This window comes from Momordica charantia, assembly GCF_013281855.1.
Source record: "Momordica charantia cultivar OHB3-1 chromosome 9 unlocalized genomic scaffold, Mcharantia_2.0 BLBB01000009.1, whole genome shotgun sequence".
In the NCBI taxonomy this organism is placed as follows: Eukaryota; Viridiplantae; Streptophyta; class Magnoliopsida; order Cucurbitales; family Cucurbitaceae; genus Momordica; species Momordica charantia.
Genome location: NW_028275167.1, coordinates 6,409,634 through 6,427,535, shown reverse-complemented (window position 1 = coordinate 6,427,535; position 17,902 = coordinate 6,409,634). Strand labels below are relative to the sequence as shown.

The following is a 17,902-nucleotide window of genomic DNA, read 5'->3' as shown; positions in this document are numbered from 1 at the left end:
CTCAAGTTATTTTATCCTTGCCTCAATGCCAAAAGGAAAAATACATTTTTGGTCCTGTGAAGGTGTTAATTTGGTCCCCGAAATTCCAAAATGAACATTTTTTGTCCTTAAGATTTAGAGTATGTGTCAACGTGACCCTTAAGTTTCAAAATAAACACTTTTGGTCCCTAAGTAGTTGACTTAGGGAAAAATGACATGGCGGTGACCGGACTTTTTTAACTTGTTTTTTTAACAAGTTGTAAAAATATATTAATTTTTAAACAATTTTATTATTTTTTATCCCCTTCTCTCTTCTTTTGATCTATTCATCTCCTTCTACCATCCACCGCAGCCATTGCCTGCTGTCGCCCATATTCGCAGTCCATCGGAGAGAGAGGGAACAAGGAAGAGAGGGAGGAGCTTTCCTTCTCTCCCGTGGGCAGCAACAGTGGCACGACGGTGGGTGGTAACGGCAGTGGACGACAACAGAGACGACGATGGATAGTAGTGATGGTAGCCAGAAGATGAAGAGACCAAAGAATAAAAAAATAAATTAAAAAATGCCACCTCACAAAACAAAATTATTTAAAAATTAATATTTTTTACAAATCATTAAAAAAAAGTAATTTATAAATGTCCTGCCACCTGTTAAATTGCCACATCATTTTTCCTTTAAGTCAACTAACGGTCCAAGAATACTTGGGGACTATTATATAGAACACATTTTCAAATTTTAGGGACCAAAAGTATTTATTTTGAAACTATTTTCTTGCGTGAGATCCACCATTTCAATTATTTTAGTTGCTACGACGGTACTAAAATTTTTCTCTTCCTTTAATTAGTTATGTTGTTGAAATTGAATAATAGATGACCTTAAAAAAAATTTCAACCAAATCTCTCTCCCATGTTACTAGAAAAGAAAAATGCAATATATCTAAATGATATTCTAAATAATGAAACCGGTCTTTTATGTTTTTTTCTCCCTATGAAACTCAGGGTCAACCTGAACGAACAAATTAAGGTACTAAACTTTGTGTGTTCGGATCTCCATCTCTACATATTGTACTTTAAATAAAATTATTGAAGGACCAATCATTAATTTTCAAGTTGATAACAAAAGTCTTATCGACTTATCGACTATGTTCAAGGTATGTTTTCTTTTAGTCATTGGATTGTGAACTTTGAATTTGAACACGGTCAATTGTGTTTTAAATTAGATCGGGGTAAAGTGTGGATATTGAATATTAAAAAAAATATTAGCTCTTGTTACATCATTAGGAATTTGATTGATTTTTTTTAAGACTAGGAATGAAATTAAAAAGTGGTTAATTTTCTTTAGTAAAGGTTGAAAATTCGTTTTCTTTTATAAATTTGAATTTATCCAACAATAATAATAATTTCAAGAAATTATCATAATTGCAACTTAATCAAATTATTTAAGTTCTAACATAAAATTATAGATCTACCATACATACAAAGAAAAATATATTAATATCTTTACAACGTTGAGATCAAAGTTGTAAATGTAGATATCGATGTCTCAATTTTATGAAAAAATCAAAGTAAATGTAAATACTATGAATATTTCTGGAAAAACTATAAAAATAAGAAATTCATGAAAAATAAACATTTTACTCTTTTCAAATAAGTTTAAAATTATTAGTATTAATATTATGTCCATATTAATGATATTTTGTTGATATTATTTGTATACGTTGCCCGACACTTTTGTAGAAATTTCAACTCACCTCTCATGCAAATATGGTAGTAGAAAACACCAACATGTCCAAAAAAATTTAACATTTTGATTGAAATAGATCCTGTAAAGATATATATATATAACAATTTTAGGTATTTTAGAGAAAAATGAAATAGAAATATATGTGGAGGAAGAGTGAGGAACGTGGCGTAATTTGATTTGAATAAGTAAAAGAGAAAAGATGGATCATCATGCTTTGTGCTCTTAATCAATGGCTTTTTATGTGGGAAAAGATTGAAAGATTTTTCAAAAGCAATATCCTCTTTTGTCATTATTAGTGGGCAAATCTTAGATGCTCATTTCTTGTAGATTTTGAGGTAATGCAATGCAACTCAACTCATATGAGAAATTAGTGGATGGAGATTCTCTTTCATTAAACAACTTATACTACCTCTCTATGGAGATTTGTAATGAGTAGCTAATTATTTAGCCATATTTGTAAATATAGCAATAGTTTTTGGATTTTGTAAATAAGTTAAACTATATCAAATCTTATTTTTCGTTTTTTTTATTCCAATTATACCCTTGTGTGAGGTATATCAATTTCATACTAGACATATCGGCTATGATTAAGGCACTTCATAGGAGGTAAATCAGTTCTGATTGATATTAGCTAGCATGTGGTACGTTCAATTATAGCAGTTTGAAGTATATTATTGATATACTTTGTATAATGCCAAGGAATATATTTGATATATCTTATATGAAGCATATCAATGTAGATATGATATACCTTGATATTCTTCATATACGATATATCAAACATATCACTGATATACTTCAAACATATGATATTAGTGATATACTTCAAATACAAGGTATGTAAATTACTGATTTACCTTGATGTACTATATACTAGGTGTATTAATTATAGTTCATTTACCTTATACTAATGTATTTCATATAAAGCATATCAGTTATAACTAATCGATATACGTAGTATGAAGTATATTAAGGTATATTAGTTTTTCGTATATAAAATATATCAATCAGTGATATACTTCATATAACTAATACGGAGTGCATCAAGTTACATCAAATTGATAACTTCTACCTTAATTTCATCGTTTTCATAATCCATGTTAAAAGTTGTGTATCTCTTCTATCAATTGATTCATGATACTTGAAATATATGTTCTTAATGTGAGGAATGATTTCTTTTTCTCGGTAAATCTCATCGAATTTGGGTATTCATCACAATTTAGACCATTGTTCGGACAAAATTCTTTTAAGCAAAATCCTTACTATATTTCTGGTTGATTAAGCCTTTATTAGATAACCCCTAATTAAATATACCGACAATCTTAAAGGACACCTCTTACTTCTAAAGGATAGAAACCGTGAAACCCCTCATTTACTATTTGAAATTCTAAATCAATTTCAAAAAGGATTCTCAACTCTTTTAAATTTGACAATTCTACATTGATCTTAGAATTCAATGTGTAGAGGTTGTGTGATTTTGCATTTATTTATCATATTTTATTGAAGAATGTATTAAAAGAAAAAGGAAAATTAAAGGTGATGGAGTTGGAAAATTTGGACACTCACCATATATAATTATGGTACAAATTAAACCAAGTTGCTCAAAGCTTTGACTCATGTTGCACTAAGGATAGAGATTTGTAATGAATCCTTTTTCAATCAATCAAAACCATCTTTCAATTGTCCCATCATCCTACCCCAACTCAAGGCATTCCCCAATTTTCTCTCTTTAAAAGCTTTAAATAGTAATTTTTATCTCTAGATTTTAATTTTTTATTATTACTTTTAAATTGGTTTTTTTTAAATTTTTAAAAGTTTGCTAAAGCTGTGTTTTAGTCCTAATATCTTTTTCCAATTTAGACTTTTGTTTTCTAAAAAATTTCAATTCAGTCCCTTATATTTTCCGTTTTTTAATTCAGTTTCTCAGTTCTCATAATTTAAAATGTTTCAATTTAGTCTTTTATATTTTAACATTTTTTAATTTAATTATTCACGGTCAGTATAGGTTAAAATTATGATTATAAATTTACCTTATAATATTTAATAAATTGACCAAACTTACCAAGGAGGAAAAGGATCGTCTAGAAGATGAAAGTTACCAACCCTTCCACCAAATTTCTCAAAAATTAGTATAAATTTTCAGTTTTCTTCTTTTGATAGACCTTTTTTTTTTCTTTTCTAGATTTCTATCAATTGATTGAGTAGCCGTTTGGTTGAAGGTTTCAAAAGATAGCCTGAGATTAAGATGTCTGAGACTAATTTATCTGTGAATAAGATGCTTGAGAATCGAAGATAACTGTGTTTGGTTGTATATATGTCCGAGATTAAGATGCCGAAGAGATGTTTGAAAATAAATTATATATATGTTTATTTTGTATGATTAGAAAATAAATTATATATATATATATATTTTTATTTATTTATTTATTTATTTATTTTGTGTGATTACTTTAGAAATATGCATTTTATGTCATTGTAAACATTAATTAATAATTAATAATATTTAAGTAAAAATAAATTATATAAATTTAATAATTTTAAGTTATAAATTATTTTATATTAGCATTCTAAATTTTAAATTGACAATTTAGCTATATTGACAATTTAGTATAATGATGAATTGAACAATTAATAGTAAATGTTATTTGTGTAAAATTCAATATATACACATTTAGCAAAATAATATAGGTGTATAATGCTTCAGAATTAATCAAATTAATTTACATTAATTAATATATATTTATTAAGTTAAAATATTAAAATTATTTTAAGTTTCACTCATCATAAATATATTATAAACAATATATCTAAATTTATTAGTTGATTTTATTTAACAATCATTCTTAATAATTATCATTAAAGAAATGTGTTTAACAAAATTAATCATTTCTATTTTATCAATAGCATCAATTTATTACATTTTTTATTAAAAAAATAAAAATATATTTTAATAAACTATTACAATAGAATCATTAATTTAGGTAAATTTTTAATGTTGTTTTATTAATTATAAATTTAATTTAAATATTTTGACTAATTTTAATTTATGTTAATGAAATAAAATAAATAATTACATTTTAAAAAATAATTTATTGAAAGTGAGAGAGATAAAAACCTGACACAAAACCATGAAAATGGGAGGGCAAAGAAAGCCTTGTCCATGGTGATGTTTGAGAATAAACTATTTAGATTGAGAATTTTTAAAAATATATGAGAGTAATTGAAGTTTTAAAAATAAAAGGGACAAAATTAGAAAAAAAAAACAAAAAAACTCAAATACCACTATTTAGCTAACAAAAGTTGAGGGTATATTAATCTTTAAAATCTTCCTTTAACACCTCAATTTAGTCTTTTAACTTTAAACAATATAATGAATTAAGAATTAATAGAAAATAACCATCCATATGTATGTAAAATTGTCCACGTGAATATAGCTCTAACTTGTAAGTTTGAAAGAAAATATTGCTGAAAAACTTCAAACTCTCGAGATTGCAAGCCTAAAAAAAAGGAAATAAATCATGTTTCTTTTTTGGTTAAACAAGTCAATGACATAGAAAATGGAGTGAAGAACTAGTTGTCTCACTCTTAGTTCATCTTAAATTTAAAACAAATATATTAAATTGTTAAGATTTTTAAGTTTTCTCTATATTTTCCAACCCTTAATATATATAAAAAAATAGAAAGAACAAAATTTACAAGTTGATAAAAATCATATATTTCAATATTGTTAGGTAGGTTTGTTTTATTAATCAACTAATTTTATTTCGTGGGTTGGTAAAAAAAAAAAAAAAAGTAGGATGATGTTTGATAATAGTTTTATTTTTTTTTTATTTATAAATGTCAATCCTTGTTTGCAAGGATATCTCATCTAAATTTTTCATTTTCAAAAATCTCTTTTGAAGTCATTGACAATTTTGAAAACAAAGAAGGGTTCTTAAATCTTAATTTTGGTTATATTTTTTTATGTTTTTTAAATAGGTTACAAAACATAGAATTTATCGTTGTATCAATATGAATATGAAAATGAAAAATAAAGTTGTAGGTAGATCAACCTAAACTATGCAAACGAGCTAGATGAACCAAAATGTTCTAGATTTTTTTTTTTTTTTTTGAGAAAAAAAGATTTCTAGATTTTACAACTTCAAAGTTTTACAAATCATAGGACGGATTTGTGCCTAATTTCACAAATATCATTATACCAATACCACTTATATCATGCACAAAAGATATATATATTATTTACATAGTAAGTGAGCTTGTCAACATCCAACAATCATTGGAAAATTCTTGGGAGATATATAATAGTTTTGATTATGTGTTCAATCAATTATATTCATTGTAATTTTTGTTATTTTTTTATAGATAAGTTGGATTATGAATTTAATGGAGACATATTTGTGTGAAAAGTCTTCTATTAGTCTTAGTTTTCAATTTAGCCTTTTTATTTTTCAAAGAAAATTGGTATAAGAGTTAGAACTTAACAAAGCTTTGTTTATTTCTCACTTTAATTGTTCTTTGCATTTGACTTTTTTTTTCTTTCGTCTTTTGATTCCCAAAATGTGAATCACAACTGACATGTGAAACAAATTTTGTCTGACCAAGATTATGTTTCATCGATTGTGCTCTTATTTTTCGAGATTGATTGCTCTGGAAGCACTAATAGCTACCTTCACCTCTTTCACTTCTGCACCTCCCACTTTCGTCAATTGCACAAGCAACAACAACACTACCATAGCTCAGCCAAATCATCTACTTATAACTTCTTATTTTAAAATTTTGGAAAGTACATATCAATTATTAGTCCATTCCTATAAATAAATCCAATATTGTACTACTATTTTTGGTGTACTATATATATATATATATATGATAGTTGAAGAGTTGTTTCATAGAGTGTCAAAAGACTTGCTCATGGCTCACTTGGGGCAATAAAATTAGGGCAATACATTGAAAAACAAGATATGATAAAGGAACTTTAACATGGAAATATGATTATCTCCTCATACATCTTTGGTTTTCAACTTTACTAGAACCAACATATCATTCTAACTATTGTGGTCTATATCCTATGGTAAAAAGGGCACTTCCCCCATTGGAAAAGTATTTTTTTGAACTGTTTGATTTCCATGTACCATATCTTTATACTAAAATCCATCAAAACAACATAAGAAAATTTCTAGTTTAAAAAGTTGTGGCAGGAAAATCCAACACTAAGAAGGATAAACAATGCTTCTTGACTCAAGAATGAGCAGAAGAATGTTTCTTAGATTTTGATCCCTCCTCCACATGAGTATGTAGCATCACAAGAACCGCCAACAGTAATAGAAAAGTTATGCTGAGGCCTCTCGAGGAAGGCGGGCAAGCGGGATAGCAGCCCGCATACGCATACACTATCCAACTGCTGCACCCACTTGCAACAATTCTCCTCCATTGGTGACATCGGGAGCTTGAGCTGGTGACTCTGCTCGTGTCTGTGCCGGTGCCTGTGGTGGGGGCGAGGGCGGGGGTGGGGGCGGGGGCGGATGCTGGGCTGAGGGCATTGGGTTTCATGGTTATCAAAGAGTGATGGTGGTGAAGGCGGAGTTGGCAGCACTGGGGTGTAAGGCAGCATTCCGCAGGCATAGTTTACTAGCGCTATCTGGGAGGCGCAGAGCGGAGGGGGAGCAACCTCTGGCACCTCTGGCGGCTGCCATTGACTCTCTGTGTTGGTAACCAGCACCAAGAACAGCGCTAATACCAGTACGAGGATCCCGGACCTCGCCATTCAAGCAGCCTATCTAGCTTTTCCTTGTCAAAGCAAGAACACAGGTACCTGGGAAGGCTTTCTAGCTGTAGCAGACTGATACCCATTGTATTTATACAGTACAGAATTCATAAGATCACAGGGTCAGTGTTTGTTTTGCATTTTTTTTTCTCTTGTGGGAGTGAAGCCAGTTACCAACAGATCAGGTTTTAGGTTTTGTTTGGTTGGTATTTTGTTATGGCCTCATTCATTTTGAGACCAGTTTGGTAGGTGGCACACGAGAATTGAAATAAATCCCATGGATGTGTGAATAACCTTCATCAAAATCTTGTTGAGTTCATTCCTGCAAGCAAAATATTGAACTCTTAGAGGAAAGAAAGTAGTTATTTTTTAGCTTCAAAGAGTAAATGAAGCAGTCAAGCATATAAAAACTGATCTCTATTTCGAGGGGTTACAAATCCAGTTTAAGAAATTTTCTATTAGTAATCAGATGAGAAGATTTTCCATCCACGGAAAACCGAAAACTTAAACCTTTTTTCCTTGCATCACTTGTAACATGAACAATATAAAACCAGAAAATGAATGTGTTCAGTCATTTGCTTTGCATTTAATGATTAAATGTTTACTTGAAGTGTCGACCTCATAGAAACACACTATGGCCATAATTTTCCTGGCAACATGCTAAATATGTGGAAAAAGTGGTGGATGATCCATCGTGTACTTCATATCATCAATTAAATCATGTATAATAGGCATAGTGAAGACGACTTCTAAATCGATAGTTCACAGAACTCTGTAGATCGGCTAGAATATAGATACCATGGTCTACACTACATCCCAGAATGGTTTAGGGTGCAAGATTCGACCTGGAGCAGTATGGCTCAATGAATTGTTGAGGCTCATAGTTATAATTTGGGAGCAATTGTAGCAGATGTGAGTAAAACCCAGGTAGATTTCTCCTCTTCCAAAGAGCTCGAAGCCATTTCTGAAGGTAGTTTGAGAGTACAACACATTTCTGATGTTGGGTATGAGGTGAATAAATAGGGGCTACAGAATTTCAAAGTTCGTTATGCTAGGCCATTCACATCCTACTTGCCTGAAGGCTAATTTGAACATTCCACTTCTGGACTATTTAGAATGGGAAGAATTGCCTGAAAGAAAATATTAGTGATTTCCTCAAGACTGGCTCCAGTAATCAAGAAGTTATACCATCATGAACTAATGAAATGGAGATGTGCATTTCATCTTGGAGTGCTCATGAAGAAACCCAGGAAAGTTTCAATTTTTGCACTCCTTATTGGCCGAGGATCCATTGGCAAAAGGTGTTTCTGAGAGATTGATTGATGATTCCATTGTTGAACAACATCTTGGAATTATTCTCATTCAGAAATGATCGGGAAAGGGACAGATCATCAATTATGCCCATGAATGTAAATGGTGGTTATTCTTTTTTTTTATATGAAACGAGTATTTCATCGATAGTATGAAATATAAAAAAGGTCACAACGAAAATTATAAAAACACCTTCCAATTTAAGATAAGGTCGTTTAGAGTGTAACAATTGAAGAGGGAGTGGAAGCTCTTACACCAACCAAGAGCTAAAACAGTAACTCTATCAAAAAAAAAATCAAAAGGAAGAGATTTGTCGTTAAAGACTCGGTTGTTCCTCTCTAACCATAAACTCCAAAGAAAGGCTCTGATGAAGAGTGTCCAAAGAGTTGCGCAGTGCTTAGTGAAAGGGTGACCCACCAAAAGACAATCTAGGAAAATGGATGGCTTGTTGTGGAGTGTTGTTTCCCATCCAAAAGTAGATAGAAGGATCCCCCAGAAATTTGTAGCAAAACTGCAGCTGATAAAAAGGTGTTCCGGAGATTCTGATGCCTTGTAATAGAGATGAAAGCAGTTTGGGGAGAGCATGATGTGAGGCATCCTTTTCTGAATCCGATTGAATGTATTCAAAGCCCTGTGGCTTAGTTCCCAGCAGAAGAACTTCACCTTCTTGGGGCAATTACCTTGCCAAAGGGATGGGTAGAGGGCGGGCGTGCCTTTGCAAGTGGTCAGATGCTTGAAAACAGAGCTGGTGGTGAATGACTTGCTCAGTTCCAGTGTCCAAGTCCACAAATCTTCTCGTGGAGAAGGGGGAAAAAGCTTTAAGGATCTGTGAAAGTATCAACCAACCATCGATTTCATCATCTTTTAGTGGTCTGCGGAAGCTGTAATCCCAAGAAGAGGAAGTCTTAGACCAAAGATCGATGATTCTAGCATCCTTATTAGTGGTGATAGTGTAGAGTCTCGGGTAGAGATTGTTGAGTGTCCCTTGAGGAAGCCATCTATCCTTCCAAAATAAGCAGTGGCTGTTTTCCCCTACCTTGCATAGAGCAAAGTCTTTTATGAGATGTGAATGATTAAGGATAGAAGACCAAGGACCTTTGTGTCTAGTATTACTAGAGAAGGTCCAGGTATTAGATGAAGTTCTCATGTATTTAACTGCTATTAGTGTCCTCCATAGATGATGTTTTTCACTGATAAACTGCCAAATCCACTTGGAGAGGAGAGCAGTATTCTTATGCTTGATGTTACCCACTCCCAAACCACCCTCTTTTAAGGGCAATTGAACTTGCTTCCAGTTAACAAGATGGGGCTTACCATTGTTGGATGAGCCTTCCCATAAGAAGTCCCGAAAAAGCTTGCAGATCTGATCTTCGGCTTTCCTTGGTAAACTGAAAAGGGATAAATAGTAAGTAGGAAGGTTGGATAGGACTGATGGCAGAATGGTATGTCTCCCACCTTTGGAGATATAAAGGTTGCTCCATCTGCTCAATCAGTTCTGTATCTTTTCAATGATAGGGCGCCAAAAGGTATCCTTTTTAGGATTACCATTCAAAGGGAGACCCAAGTATGTGCAAGGCCATGCTTCGGATTTGCAGCCCCAAGCTGTAGCAATGAGAGAAGTAATCTGTGGATCAATGGAGACACCGTGGACACTGGACTTGTTGTAGTTTATGTTGAGGCTCGAGGCAATCTCAAAAGATTTGATGATTTTATGGAGATTTATAATCTTGGTGGGGTCCTTGCTCGTAAAAAGGATAGTATCATCTGAAAATAGGAGATGGTTAATCTTAATTAAACCACATTTAGAGGCGTATCCTTTAATCCGACCTTTGTTCTCTCCAAAAGTGAGCAAGCAGCTTAGGACATCAGTGACCATAATGAAGAGAAAAGGGGAAAGGGGATCCCCTTGTCTTAGGCCTCTGGTTGCTGTGAACTTGCCCCTAGGCTTGCCATTGATTATGATGGAGAAGCTCGTTGTGGAGATACATGCACGGTTCTCCATTTTGTCCCAAAGCCTTTGTGTAGCATCACAGTGTCTAGGAAGTCCCAATCAACCATATCAAAGGCTTTTCAAGGTCTAGTTTAATCACAGCACCTTCGAAATTCTGGGTTTTCCATTCATCCACGATCTTGTTGGCAATGAGAGAGGAGTCAAGAACCTGTTGTCCCTCAACAAAGGCTGATTGGTACTCTGTAATCGTGCTAGGCAGCACCTTCTTGAGCCTTTCGGAGAGGACTTGAGCAATCACTTTGCACATGGAATAAGGCTGATAGGGTGAAAGTCATGGACCGTCTTAGCACCTTTTTTCTTAGGGATCAGGGAGATGTAGATCTCGTTAAGGGCAGCATTGATGACACCATTTTTGAAAAAATCTTGGAAAAAGACTAGAATGTCGGACTTGATGATGTTCCAAGATCTTTTGAAAAATTTCGCAGTGAAACCGTCCGGTCCCGGGGCTTTGTCGGATCCAAGGGAGAAGACAGCCTTGCATATTTCTTCCTCTGTGAGTTCTTGTTCTAACATGTCTCTATGTTCAATGGAGATCGAGTCCCATGGTAAATTGGATGGACAACACCTGTAACCTTCCTTTCTAGAATAGAGAGAAGTGTAGAAATCAATGAACTCATATTCAATGTCATTGATGTGAGTGAGGCTAATGCCTGCCCTGGAAAGAATTTCAGAAATGGTACTTCTTCTCCTTTTGTTGTCTAGAAATCTATGAAATAACTTTGTGTTTTAATCCACTTCCTTCAACCATAACTGTTTGCACCGTTGACGCCAAAATATCTCCTCTTGTGCAACAAGTGCAAGGAGGTCCACGGTTGCAGATTGTTGGAATGATGAGCAACTCGCCTGGGATCTTGGCCTAAGGAGGGGTCTTTTTGACAGAGAGGTAGGAGGATGGGCAGATATTATGAGTAGATTAGATACTACTCAGATAGGAGAAGGTGCTGATAAAGTGGGCTGGTTTCTAGACCCCTCTGGTGCTTACACGGTGAAATCAGGCTTAAAAATTCTGTTTGAAGACACTCCACATTTGAGTCCGTCTGTTACCTCTCTTCTTTGGAAATACTCTGTCCCTAAGAAAGTAAAAGTCCTCCTTTGGACTCTAGCAAACAGGGCGGTTAACACAGCAGACAGACTCCAGAGAAGATGTCCAAATTGGGTTATTTCCCCTTCTGTTTGTGTTCTTTGCAAACAGAACGAGGAATCCATAGATCACACATTCCTTCACTGTCAGTTTGCTCTCCGAGGGTGGTCTTTTCTTCTTCAAATCTTTGGATACTCCAGTTGCATGCCTCAGAATGTTGAAGGGTGGATGAATGAAGCTATGCGGGGTTGGCCGTTCAAAGGAAAAGCCAAAATTTTGTGGAATTGTGCCGCTAGAGCCCTCTTTTGGAATCTTTGGATGGAAAGAAACAATAGAATTTTTTAGGACAAGTCTTCTTCTTTTGAAAACTTTTGTAATACAGTTCAGTTACACACTTCTTGGTGGTGTTATAGGCATAGAAAACTCTTTTGTAATTACAGCCTCTCGTCGATTTTGCAAGATTGGAAAGCTTTTCTTCATTAGTTTGTAGGAGGGGGAGCCCTCTTCCCCCTGCCCTTAGGCTGTTTTTTTTGTGGCTCTGTGCCTTCTGTCTATAAAATGTTTCTTATCTAAAAAAAAAAGTGCAAGGAGGTCTTCTCCGGCCTTGTTTCTATCCATGATTTGTGTTGGGGCAAGAGGGGTGTTTTCTTCCAACTCGTCAAATGAGCTAATGGCCTTTGTGAGGTTGTCCTTATGTGATTGCAGCCGGCCGAAATGTTCTGCATTCCAAACTTTTAACGCAAACTTGAGGGATTTGAGCTTCATCATCAAACCATGTCCAGGCCACCCAACTGAGGGGTTGTGGCTCCACTAGCTTTCGAGAAAAGGAGTGAAAGATTTATGAGACAACCACATATTCTCAAATCTGAAAGGAGTGGGACCCCAATTGTTTTGGCCAAAGTCTAAGAGGATAGGGAAGTGATCTGAGGTGGTTCTGTCCATTCTTTTGGCCAAGGGTAAACCGAATCTGTTGATGCATCCGTGAAATAGAAGAAATCTATCAATAAGGGAGAAGGATCTGTTGTTGGACCATGTATACTTCCCGTTGCTCAAAGGGATATCCGAAAGACCAGTAGTCTCAATGAAGGAGTTGAAGAGCCTCATGCTTCTAGTGAGGGGCCTACCATGAGATTTTTCCCAAGACCATCTGGAGACATTGAAGTCCCTGCTAAAATCCATTGTTCCTCACAGAGGAAGGAGAGATCTTGAAGCTCTTTCCATAAACAATGGCGGGTCTCTATGGTAGAGGGACCATAGATGCCTATGATCCAAAACGAGAAGCCATCAGCAAGACAAAAATTAATTGAGAGAGAGAGAAAACACCTTCAATGATCTCAGCTACGGTGAAGTCAGGGTCGTTCCAAAGAAAAAGAATCCCTCCACTAGATCCCACAGCATTGAGGGTGGACCAGTTAATCCCATGAGAGCTCCAAAGGGACTTGATAATGAAGGGGTCGACAGAAGCGAGTTTTGTCTCTTGTAAAATGACAAGATTTGGATTAATACGGGAGATGGACTGCTTTATGAGGGCTCTTTTCTTCCATGAGCCCAAACCTCTGACATTCCAAGAGAGAAGCTTCATTTAACAGTAGATGGCCCCCCTAGTATAGTCTTCCTCTTCTCATAATTGATGGTGGAAGAAAGGTTCTTTAGTTCCCTGGAACCAGCTTTATTTTTATGTGGTTTTGGTTGTGGTATGTGCGGTGGGATCGTCGGGGGGATAGTCGTGATGCAAAGGCCCATCTCTTGCAAACAATTGTCGAGATATTGCTTGAAGCGGTCAGGGGAGAAGAAGGCCTTAGCCATATTGCTGTCAACAAAGTCTATGTTCAAAGGGTCAGCAGTGATAGGTTGTTCAGCAGAGTCCTTGGGTTTTGGTAGTGGGACAGTTTTGGGGGGAGAAGAGGTTGGTGGGAGGAGTTAGGCGTTATTCAAGCACCATCACTTGACCCACACACCTTGACAACAAGATGAGTTTTGGAAGCAAAATAATAATAATGATATGACTAATTGGTAAGTAATTAAAAAGGTAGTTTCTTAGGAGACTACCTCAAGAGGGGAGGTGGTGTTTGAATAATCTGGAAATTTACAATTTTCTGGTATAGTTATGTGGTTCTTATGAAGGGGGCTGAAAGGACCCCTTTCTAGAGGACTCAGATTAGGAAAAGAAATTGATTGGAATGAGGGCCATATAGTGGCTTTTGATCTTTCTAGAACTCAAAAGGACAAAGTAGTACAACCTATAAAGTAGATCCTATACAGGTAAGATCCTTAGCGTTTTTTGATTCTAATGGATGCTTCAACGATGTTGAGTTTCCTCAGTGATATGGAAACCTTTAAATGGATCTCCATCACAAATTTGCTTCTTAACACAACTCTCACCTCTAATAAAGACAAGTGGCCAATATTAACAATTCAACTAGTAACTTTAGTTGCCAATAAATGCTGAAAGTGCGATTTGGAAGGGCTCTTATCCCAAATGAAATGTAAATATTTACAAGGGAACTCCTTATGATAAGTATACACACCAGTAATAAAGTCAGAGAAAGGAACCCTAAAAGCTATTTATCCCCTAGCTAGTGTGCATTGCGAAAAAGCAAACAATTAAGTTCAAGATCATCTTCAGCCCCTCAATTTTGGCAGACTGCACCTATTCCAATTGATCCACTACTTTCCCTAACAAGACCAAAATTCTTCTCAGCTTTGAAAGGCATCCTTAAAGAGTTAGAGTCATAACCTTGTAGTTTGACTTCATCAGAGCTTTTTTTCTGGACCTTTTGGTAAGAGAAACAACAAACTCTTATAGGAAAAATAAAGATCGTTCTCCATTTCCTAGGAACATGCTATTTGTATTGCTATGCCTTGGTCCAAATTGTCAGAGCTTTTTTGTTTGACCTCAGATTATACTAATTGGGGGGAAAAATCATAGCTTCCTTCTTAGCTTTGGTTGAGGCTCTCCTCCCCCAGTTTGTTTTTTATCAGAAAAATGTTCTCATGGTCATTCTTATATATTTTCTCTATCAGAAGGAGACATTTTGAGTATCAAAAGTATTAACATTTATGCACAATGCCCCATATACACAAAAGGAATTTAGCTCCTTAGCCCTTTACCATTAAGCAAAAGCTCCCACTTAATTTTAGACCCATCACATTTTCATTGGCTAAAAATAATCTAATTCAAATGAAAGTGGGACTCATGCATATTGTTATAATGGCATCAATGAGAATGTGCCATGTCAAAAATAAATAAACAAATAACTGGCTCCACACAATTTTATGGTTAAATTTCCTACAAAATCATAAGGATTGAGTTGAAGTCCAAAATTATAACATTGATATGTCCAATAAGACATAGGAGTTATAGTCTAATCTATGAAGAAGAGGAGCCTAAATTCTCGACTCCAATTTGTTGCACTTGTGCTGGGCTAAGAGGTTCTCTACCCACCCAATTCTAGGTCAAGAATTTAGCCTTGTACCAAAGCCCCATAGAAAGGTTTAGTGTGTTTAGAATGCCTTTTCAAGAAAGTATTTTGAAGTGAAGCACTTATTATATAAGTAAGGTAACATTAGTTAAATGCTTTCTCTAGAAGCACTTTAAATATTTTTTATCCATTTTTAGAATTTCTCAAACAACTTTTGGTTATCAAAGAGTCTTTAATCGGCAACCAAACACTACAACCTTTTCTTTTTTTTTAGGAGTCAAGTTTTGCTCCCCTAAATCCAGGGCACCCGCGCCAGCTCCAAGACCCGGACCCAGGAGACATCAAAAATTCTTTGTATTAAACTCATTCGAAGGTTTGAACTTGAGACCTCTATGTCAGTATGACCAAGAGACCTAAGTTCTTGCCAATGGAGCCATCCCTTGGTAGCCAAACACTACAATTTTTTTTCTTTTGATAAGAGAAAACACAACAAATTATTTAAAAGCCACTCTTAATATTTCCCAAGAAATTCACAAGGCATACCATACAAACACTTATAACAGAAGTTGCATTAACCAAGAACATAAAAACAAACAGAGCTAGGCAAAGCATTCATTTCACAACTTATTCAAGTTCCTCATTGGATTACAAATGAAAATTTCCCAAAATCTTATGTACCTGGCAGGGTCATCCTCATCATTGTACTTCAGCCCTTCAGGTGAACAGCCCTTGCAGCCATCAATTCCATGTCCATCTTGAGTTGTTTTGTCTGTTGCCTTCGCCACTCAGCTCTCTCCCTCCATCCTTCCTCCAACAACTCCACAAACTTATCTTTTATCTCAAGCAATGGGTCACGATCAATCAGCTGGTCACCCTTATATGCTTCTCTGAGCATCCCCGTCCCAATCCCACCCTTCAACGACATATAGAATATCCCAGAATGCCTTGTGAATATGCTGGAGAATGCGTTTGAAAATCGATACTCATCACTAAATTTTCCCAATATCGGCACCGGAATCCTCTTGTGTAGCGAAAGCGATAGCAATTCGTGGAAAACTGCAACTGTTCTCTTCTCCATCTCCGGCGAAGCTTGGGCCAAATGGGTCACGTCCTCGTATGGTGATATGTAGTCTAGCTCTAGCCAATCTCTAACCCATTCCCTCATTTCCTTCCTCAAGATGAATCCAGGAGGAAGCTTGTAGTCAAAATTGGGGCGAACACGAATGCCTGTTAATCTGGATTCGTCATCGGCTCTTGTCTCGATTACTGATTTCGAAAAATTAGGGTTTCGCGAAACCAATTGAAGAAACGATTTGCCTTCTCCGGGACTTCCAACTAGCTGAAAATATTCCGGATACTTCGGCACCAGATTGACCAGAAAATCATTCGGAAACCCAAATTCCCTCTTCACATGCACCAATTTATCAACGCTAAGCACTTTATCCTTCGATATCATCAATAATTTACACAATTTCGACACGATCAACGCTTCGTTTTCGGTCGTAATCCTCTCCTCTTCTTCGAGAAACTCCCTAAGCCGATCGCTCGCACGTATAAACAAAACGGGTTCGGATTTAGGTTTAATTCTATCATAGTAAGTATCAAACAAACCCGGATTCCGATTCATAAACGTCTCGATTTTCACATTGAGGCGCAATCTCGGCCGTCGTTTTTCCAGATATCGGAGTGGAATCACTTGGCCTGGCTCGTTGAGAACCTCCCTCACGACCCGGGCGCATAGTTTGTACCGCTTGTCGCTCTCGATGGCTTCGTCCAATCTGGGATCCTTACGCCAAACTACCTTCAAACTCGAAATTGATCTGATTTGGAAGATAATTTCTGGGCTTATGGAAGACGACTGAGCAGATCTGAAGCTGCGCAGATAAGAGAAGAGCGTTCGGGGCGTGAAGAGCATACCTCGAAGGAGGAAGCGAACTTTGCGACGGCGGAGATTCCGGCGATTCTTGGGTCGGCGACGGCGAGCTATCGCAACTTGTAACTTGTAAGGGGTTTTTGAGCAAATAACCGGGGAATTGCGAAAAATAACCTAAAACCTTTTTTGTGAAACTGACCCATGGCAAGCTTTTAAAACTAGAAAATTGGGCCTAATTTTTTGTGTAGATTTGTCCCATTTTTTGAATCTTGTTTTTCTACTCTTTTGCTGAGTCACTTATTACATGAAATTACATCTCTTGCGCCAAGTATGAAAATTCTCTTCATACTTGCTTTCAAGTATTAATGCACATAATACCCAAAAAAAAATTATAAAACTTTACGGATAAAACTTGGCTCCTCATTAGTAAGCAACATTGTCCTTACCACCCTTAAATATTTGACAATCAAGAGAGAGAAATGCAAAAGCAAAATTTTATTTTAAAATATAATGAGTTGTCAAATAATCAATGATGGTAAGGACAAGGTTGCTCCTTACCGGTGAGGAGTCAAGTTTTATCCAAATTTTACTTAGATCAAAATAAGTTTGTCCACATCTAGAGGGGAGGGGGAATTGAAGAAAGAGAGTGAGCTGAGTAAGCGAGAGCAAGAGTGAGGGAGGGAGAGCGACAAGATCTGAGCGATAGCATAGCAATGAGAT

At 35.6% G+C, this 17,902-nt stretch overlaps 2 protein-coding genes across 2 annotated transcripts; both read right to left on the bottom strand.

Annotated features, from left to right (window-relative positions):
• Positions 1–6,640: 6,640 nt before the first annotated feature.
• LOC148208886 (uncharacterized) lies at positions 6,641–7,490 on the bottom strand. The gene has a single exon (XM_088117724.1). It carries the CDS (start codon positions 7,482–7,484, stop codon positions 6,984–6,986), a length of 501 nt encoding a protein of 166 aa, XP_087973850.1. The 5' UTR covers positions 7,485–7,490; the 3' UTR covers positions 6,641–6,983.
• A 176-nt stretch (positions 7,491–7,666) lies between these two features.
• On the bottom strand, positions 7,667–17,348 carry LOC111018487 (Ubiquitin carboxyl-terminal hydrolase family protein). Its single transcript, XM_022294593.2, has 2 exons — positions 15,988–17,348; positions 7,667–7,806 (listed from the first exon to the last, which is right to left on the bottom strand). Exon 1 carries the CDS (start codon positions 17,222–17,224, stop codon positions 16,016–16,018), a length of 1,209 nt encoding a protein of 402 aa, XP_022150285.2. The 5' UTR covers positions 17,225–17,348; the 3' UTR covers positions 7,667–7,806; positions 15,988–16,015.
• Positions 17,349–17,902: the final 554 nt, after the last annotated feature.

Excerpts from the sequence above, each read along its gene's own strand:
- LOC148208886 (XM_088117724.1), bottom strand. The coding sequence starts at position 7,484 with ATGGCGAGGTCCGGGATCCTCGTACTGGTATTAGCGCTGTTCTTGGTG.
- LOC111018487 (XM_022294593.2), bottom strand. The coding sequence starts at position 17,224 with ATGCTCTTCACGCCCCGAACGCTCTTCTCTTATCTGCGCAGCTTCAGA.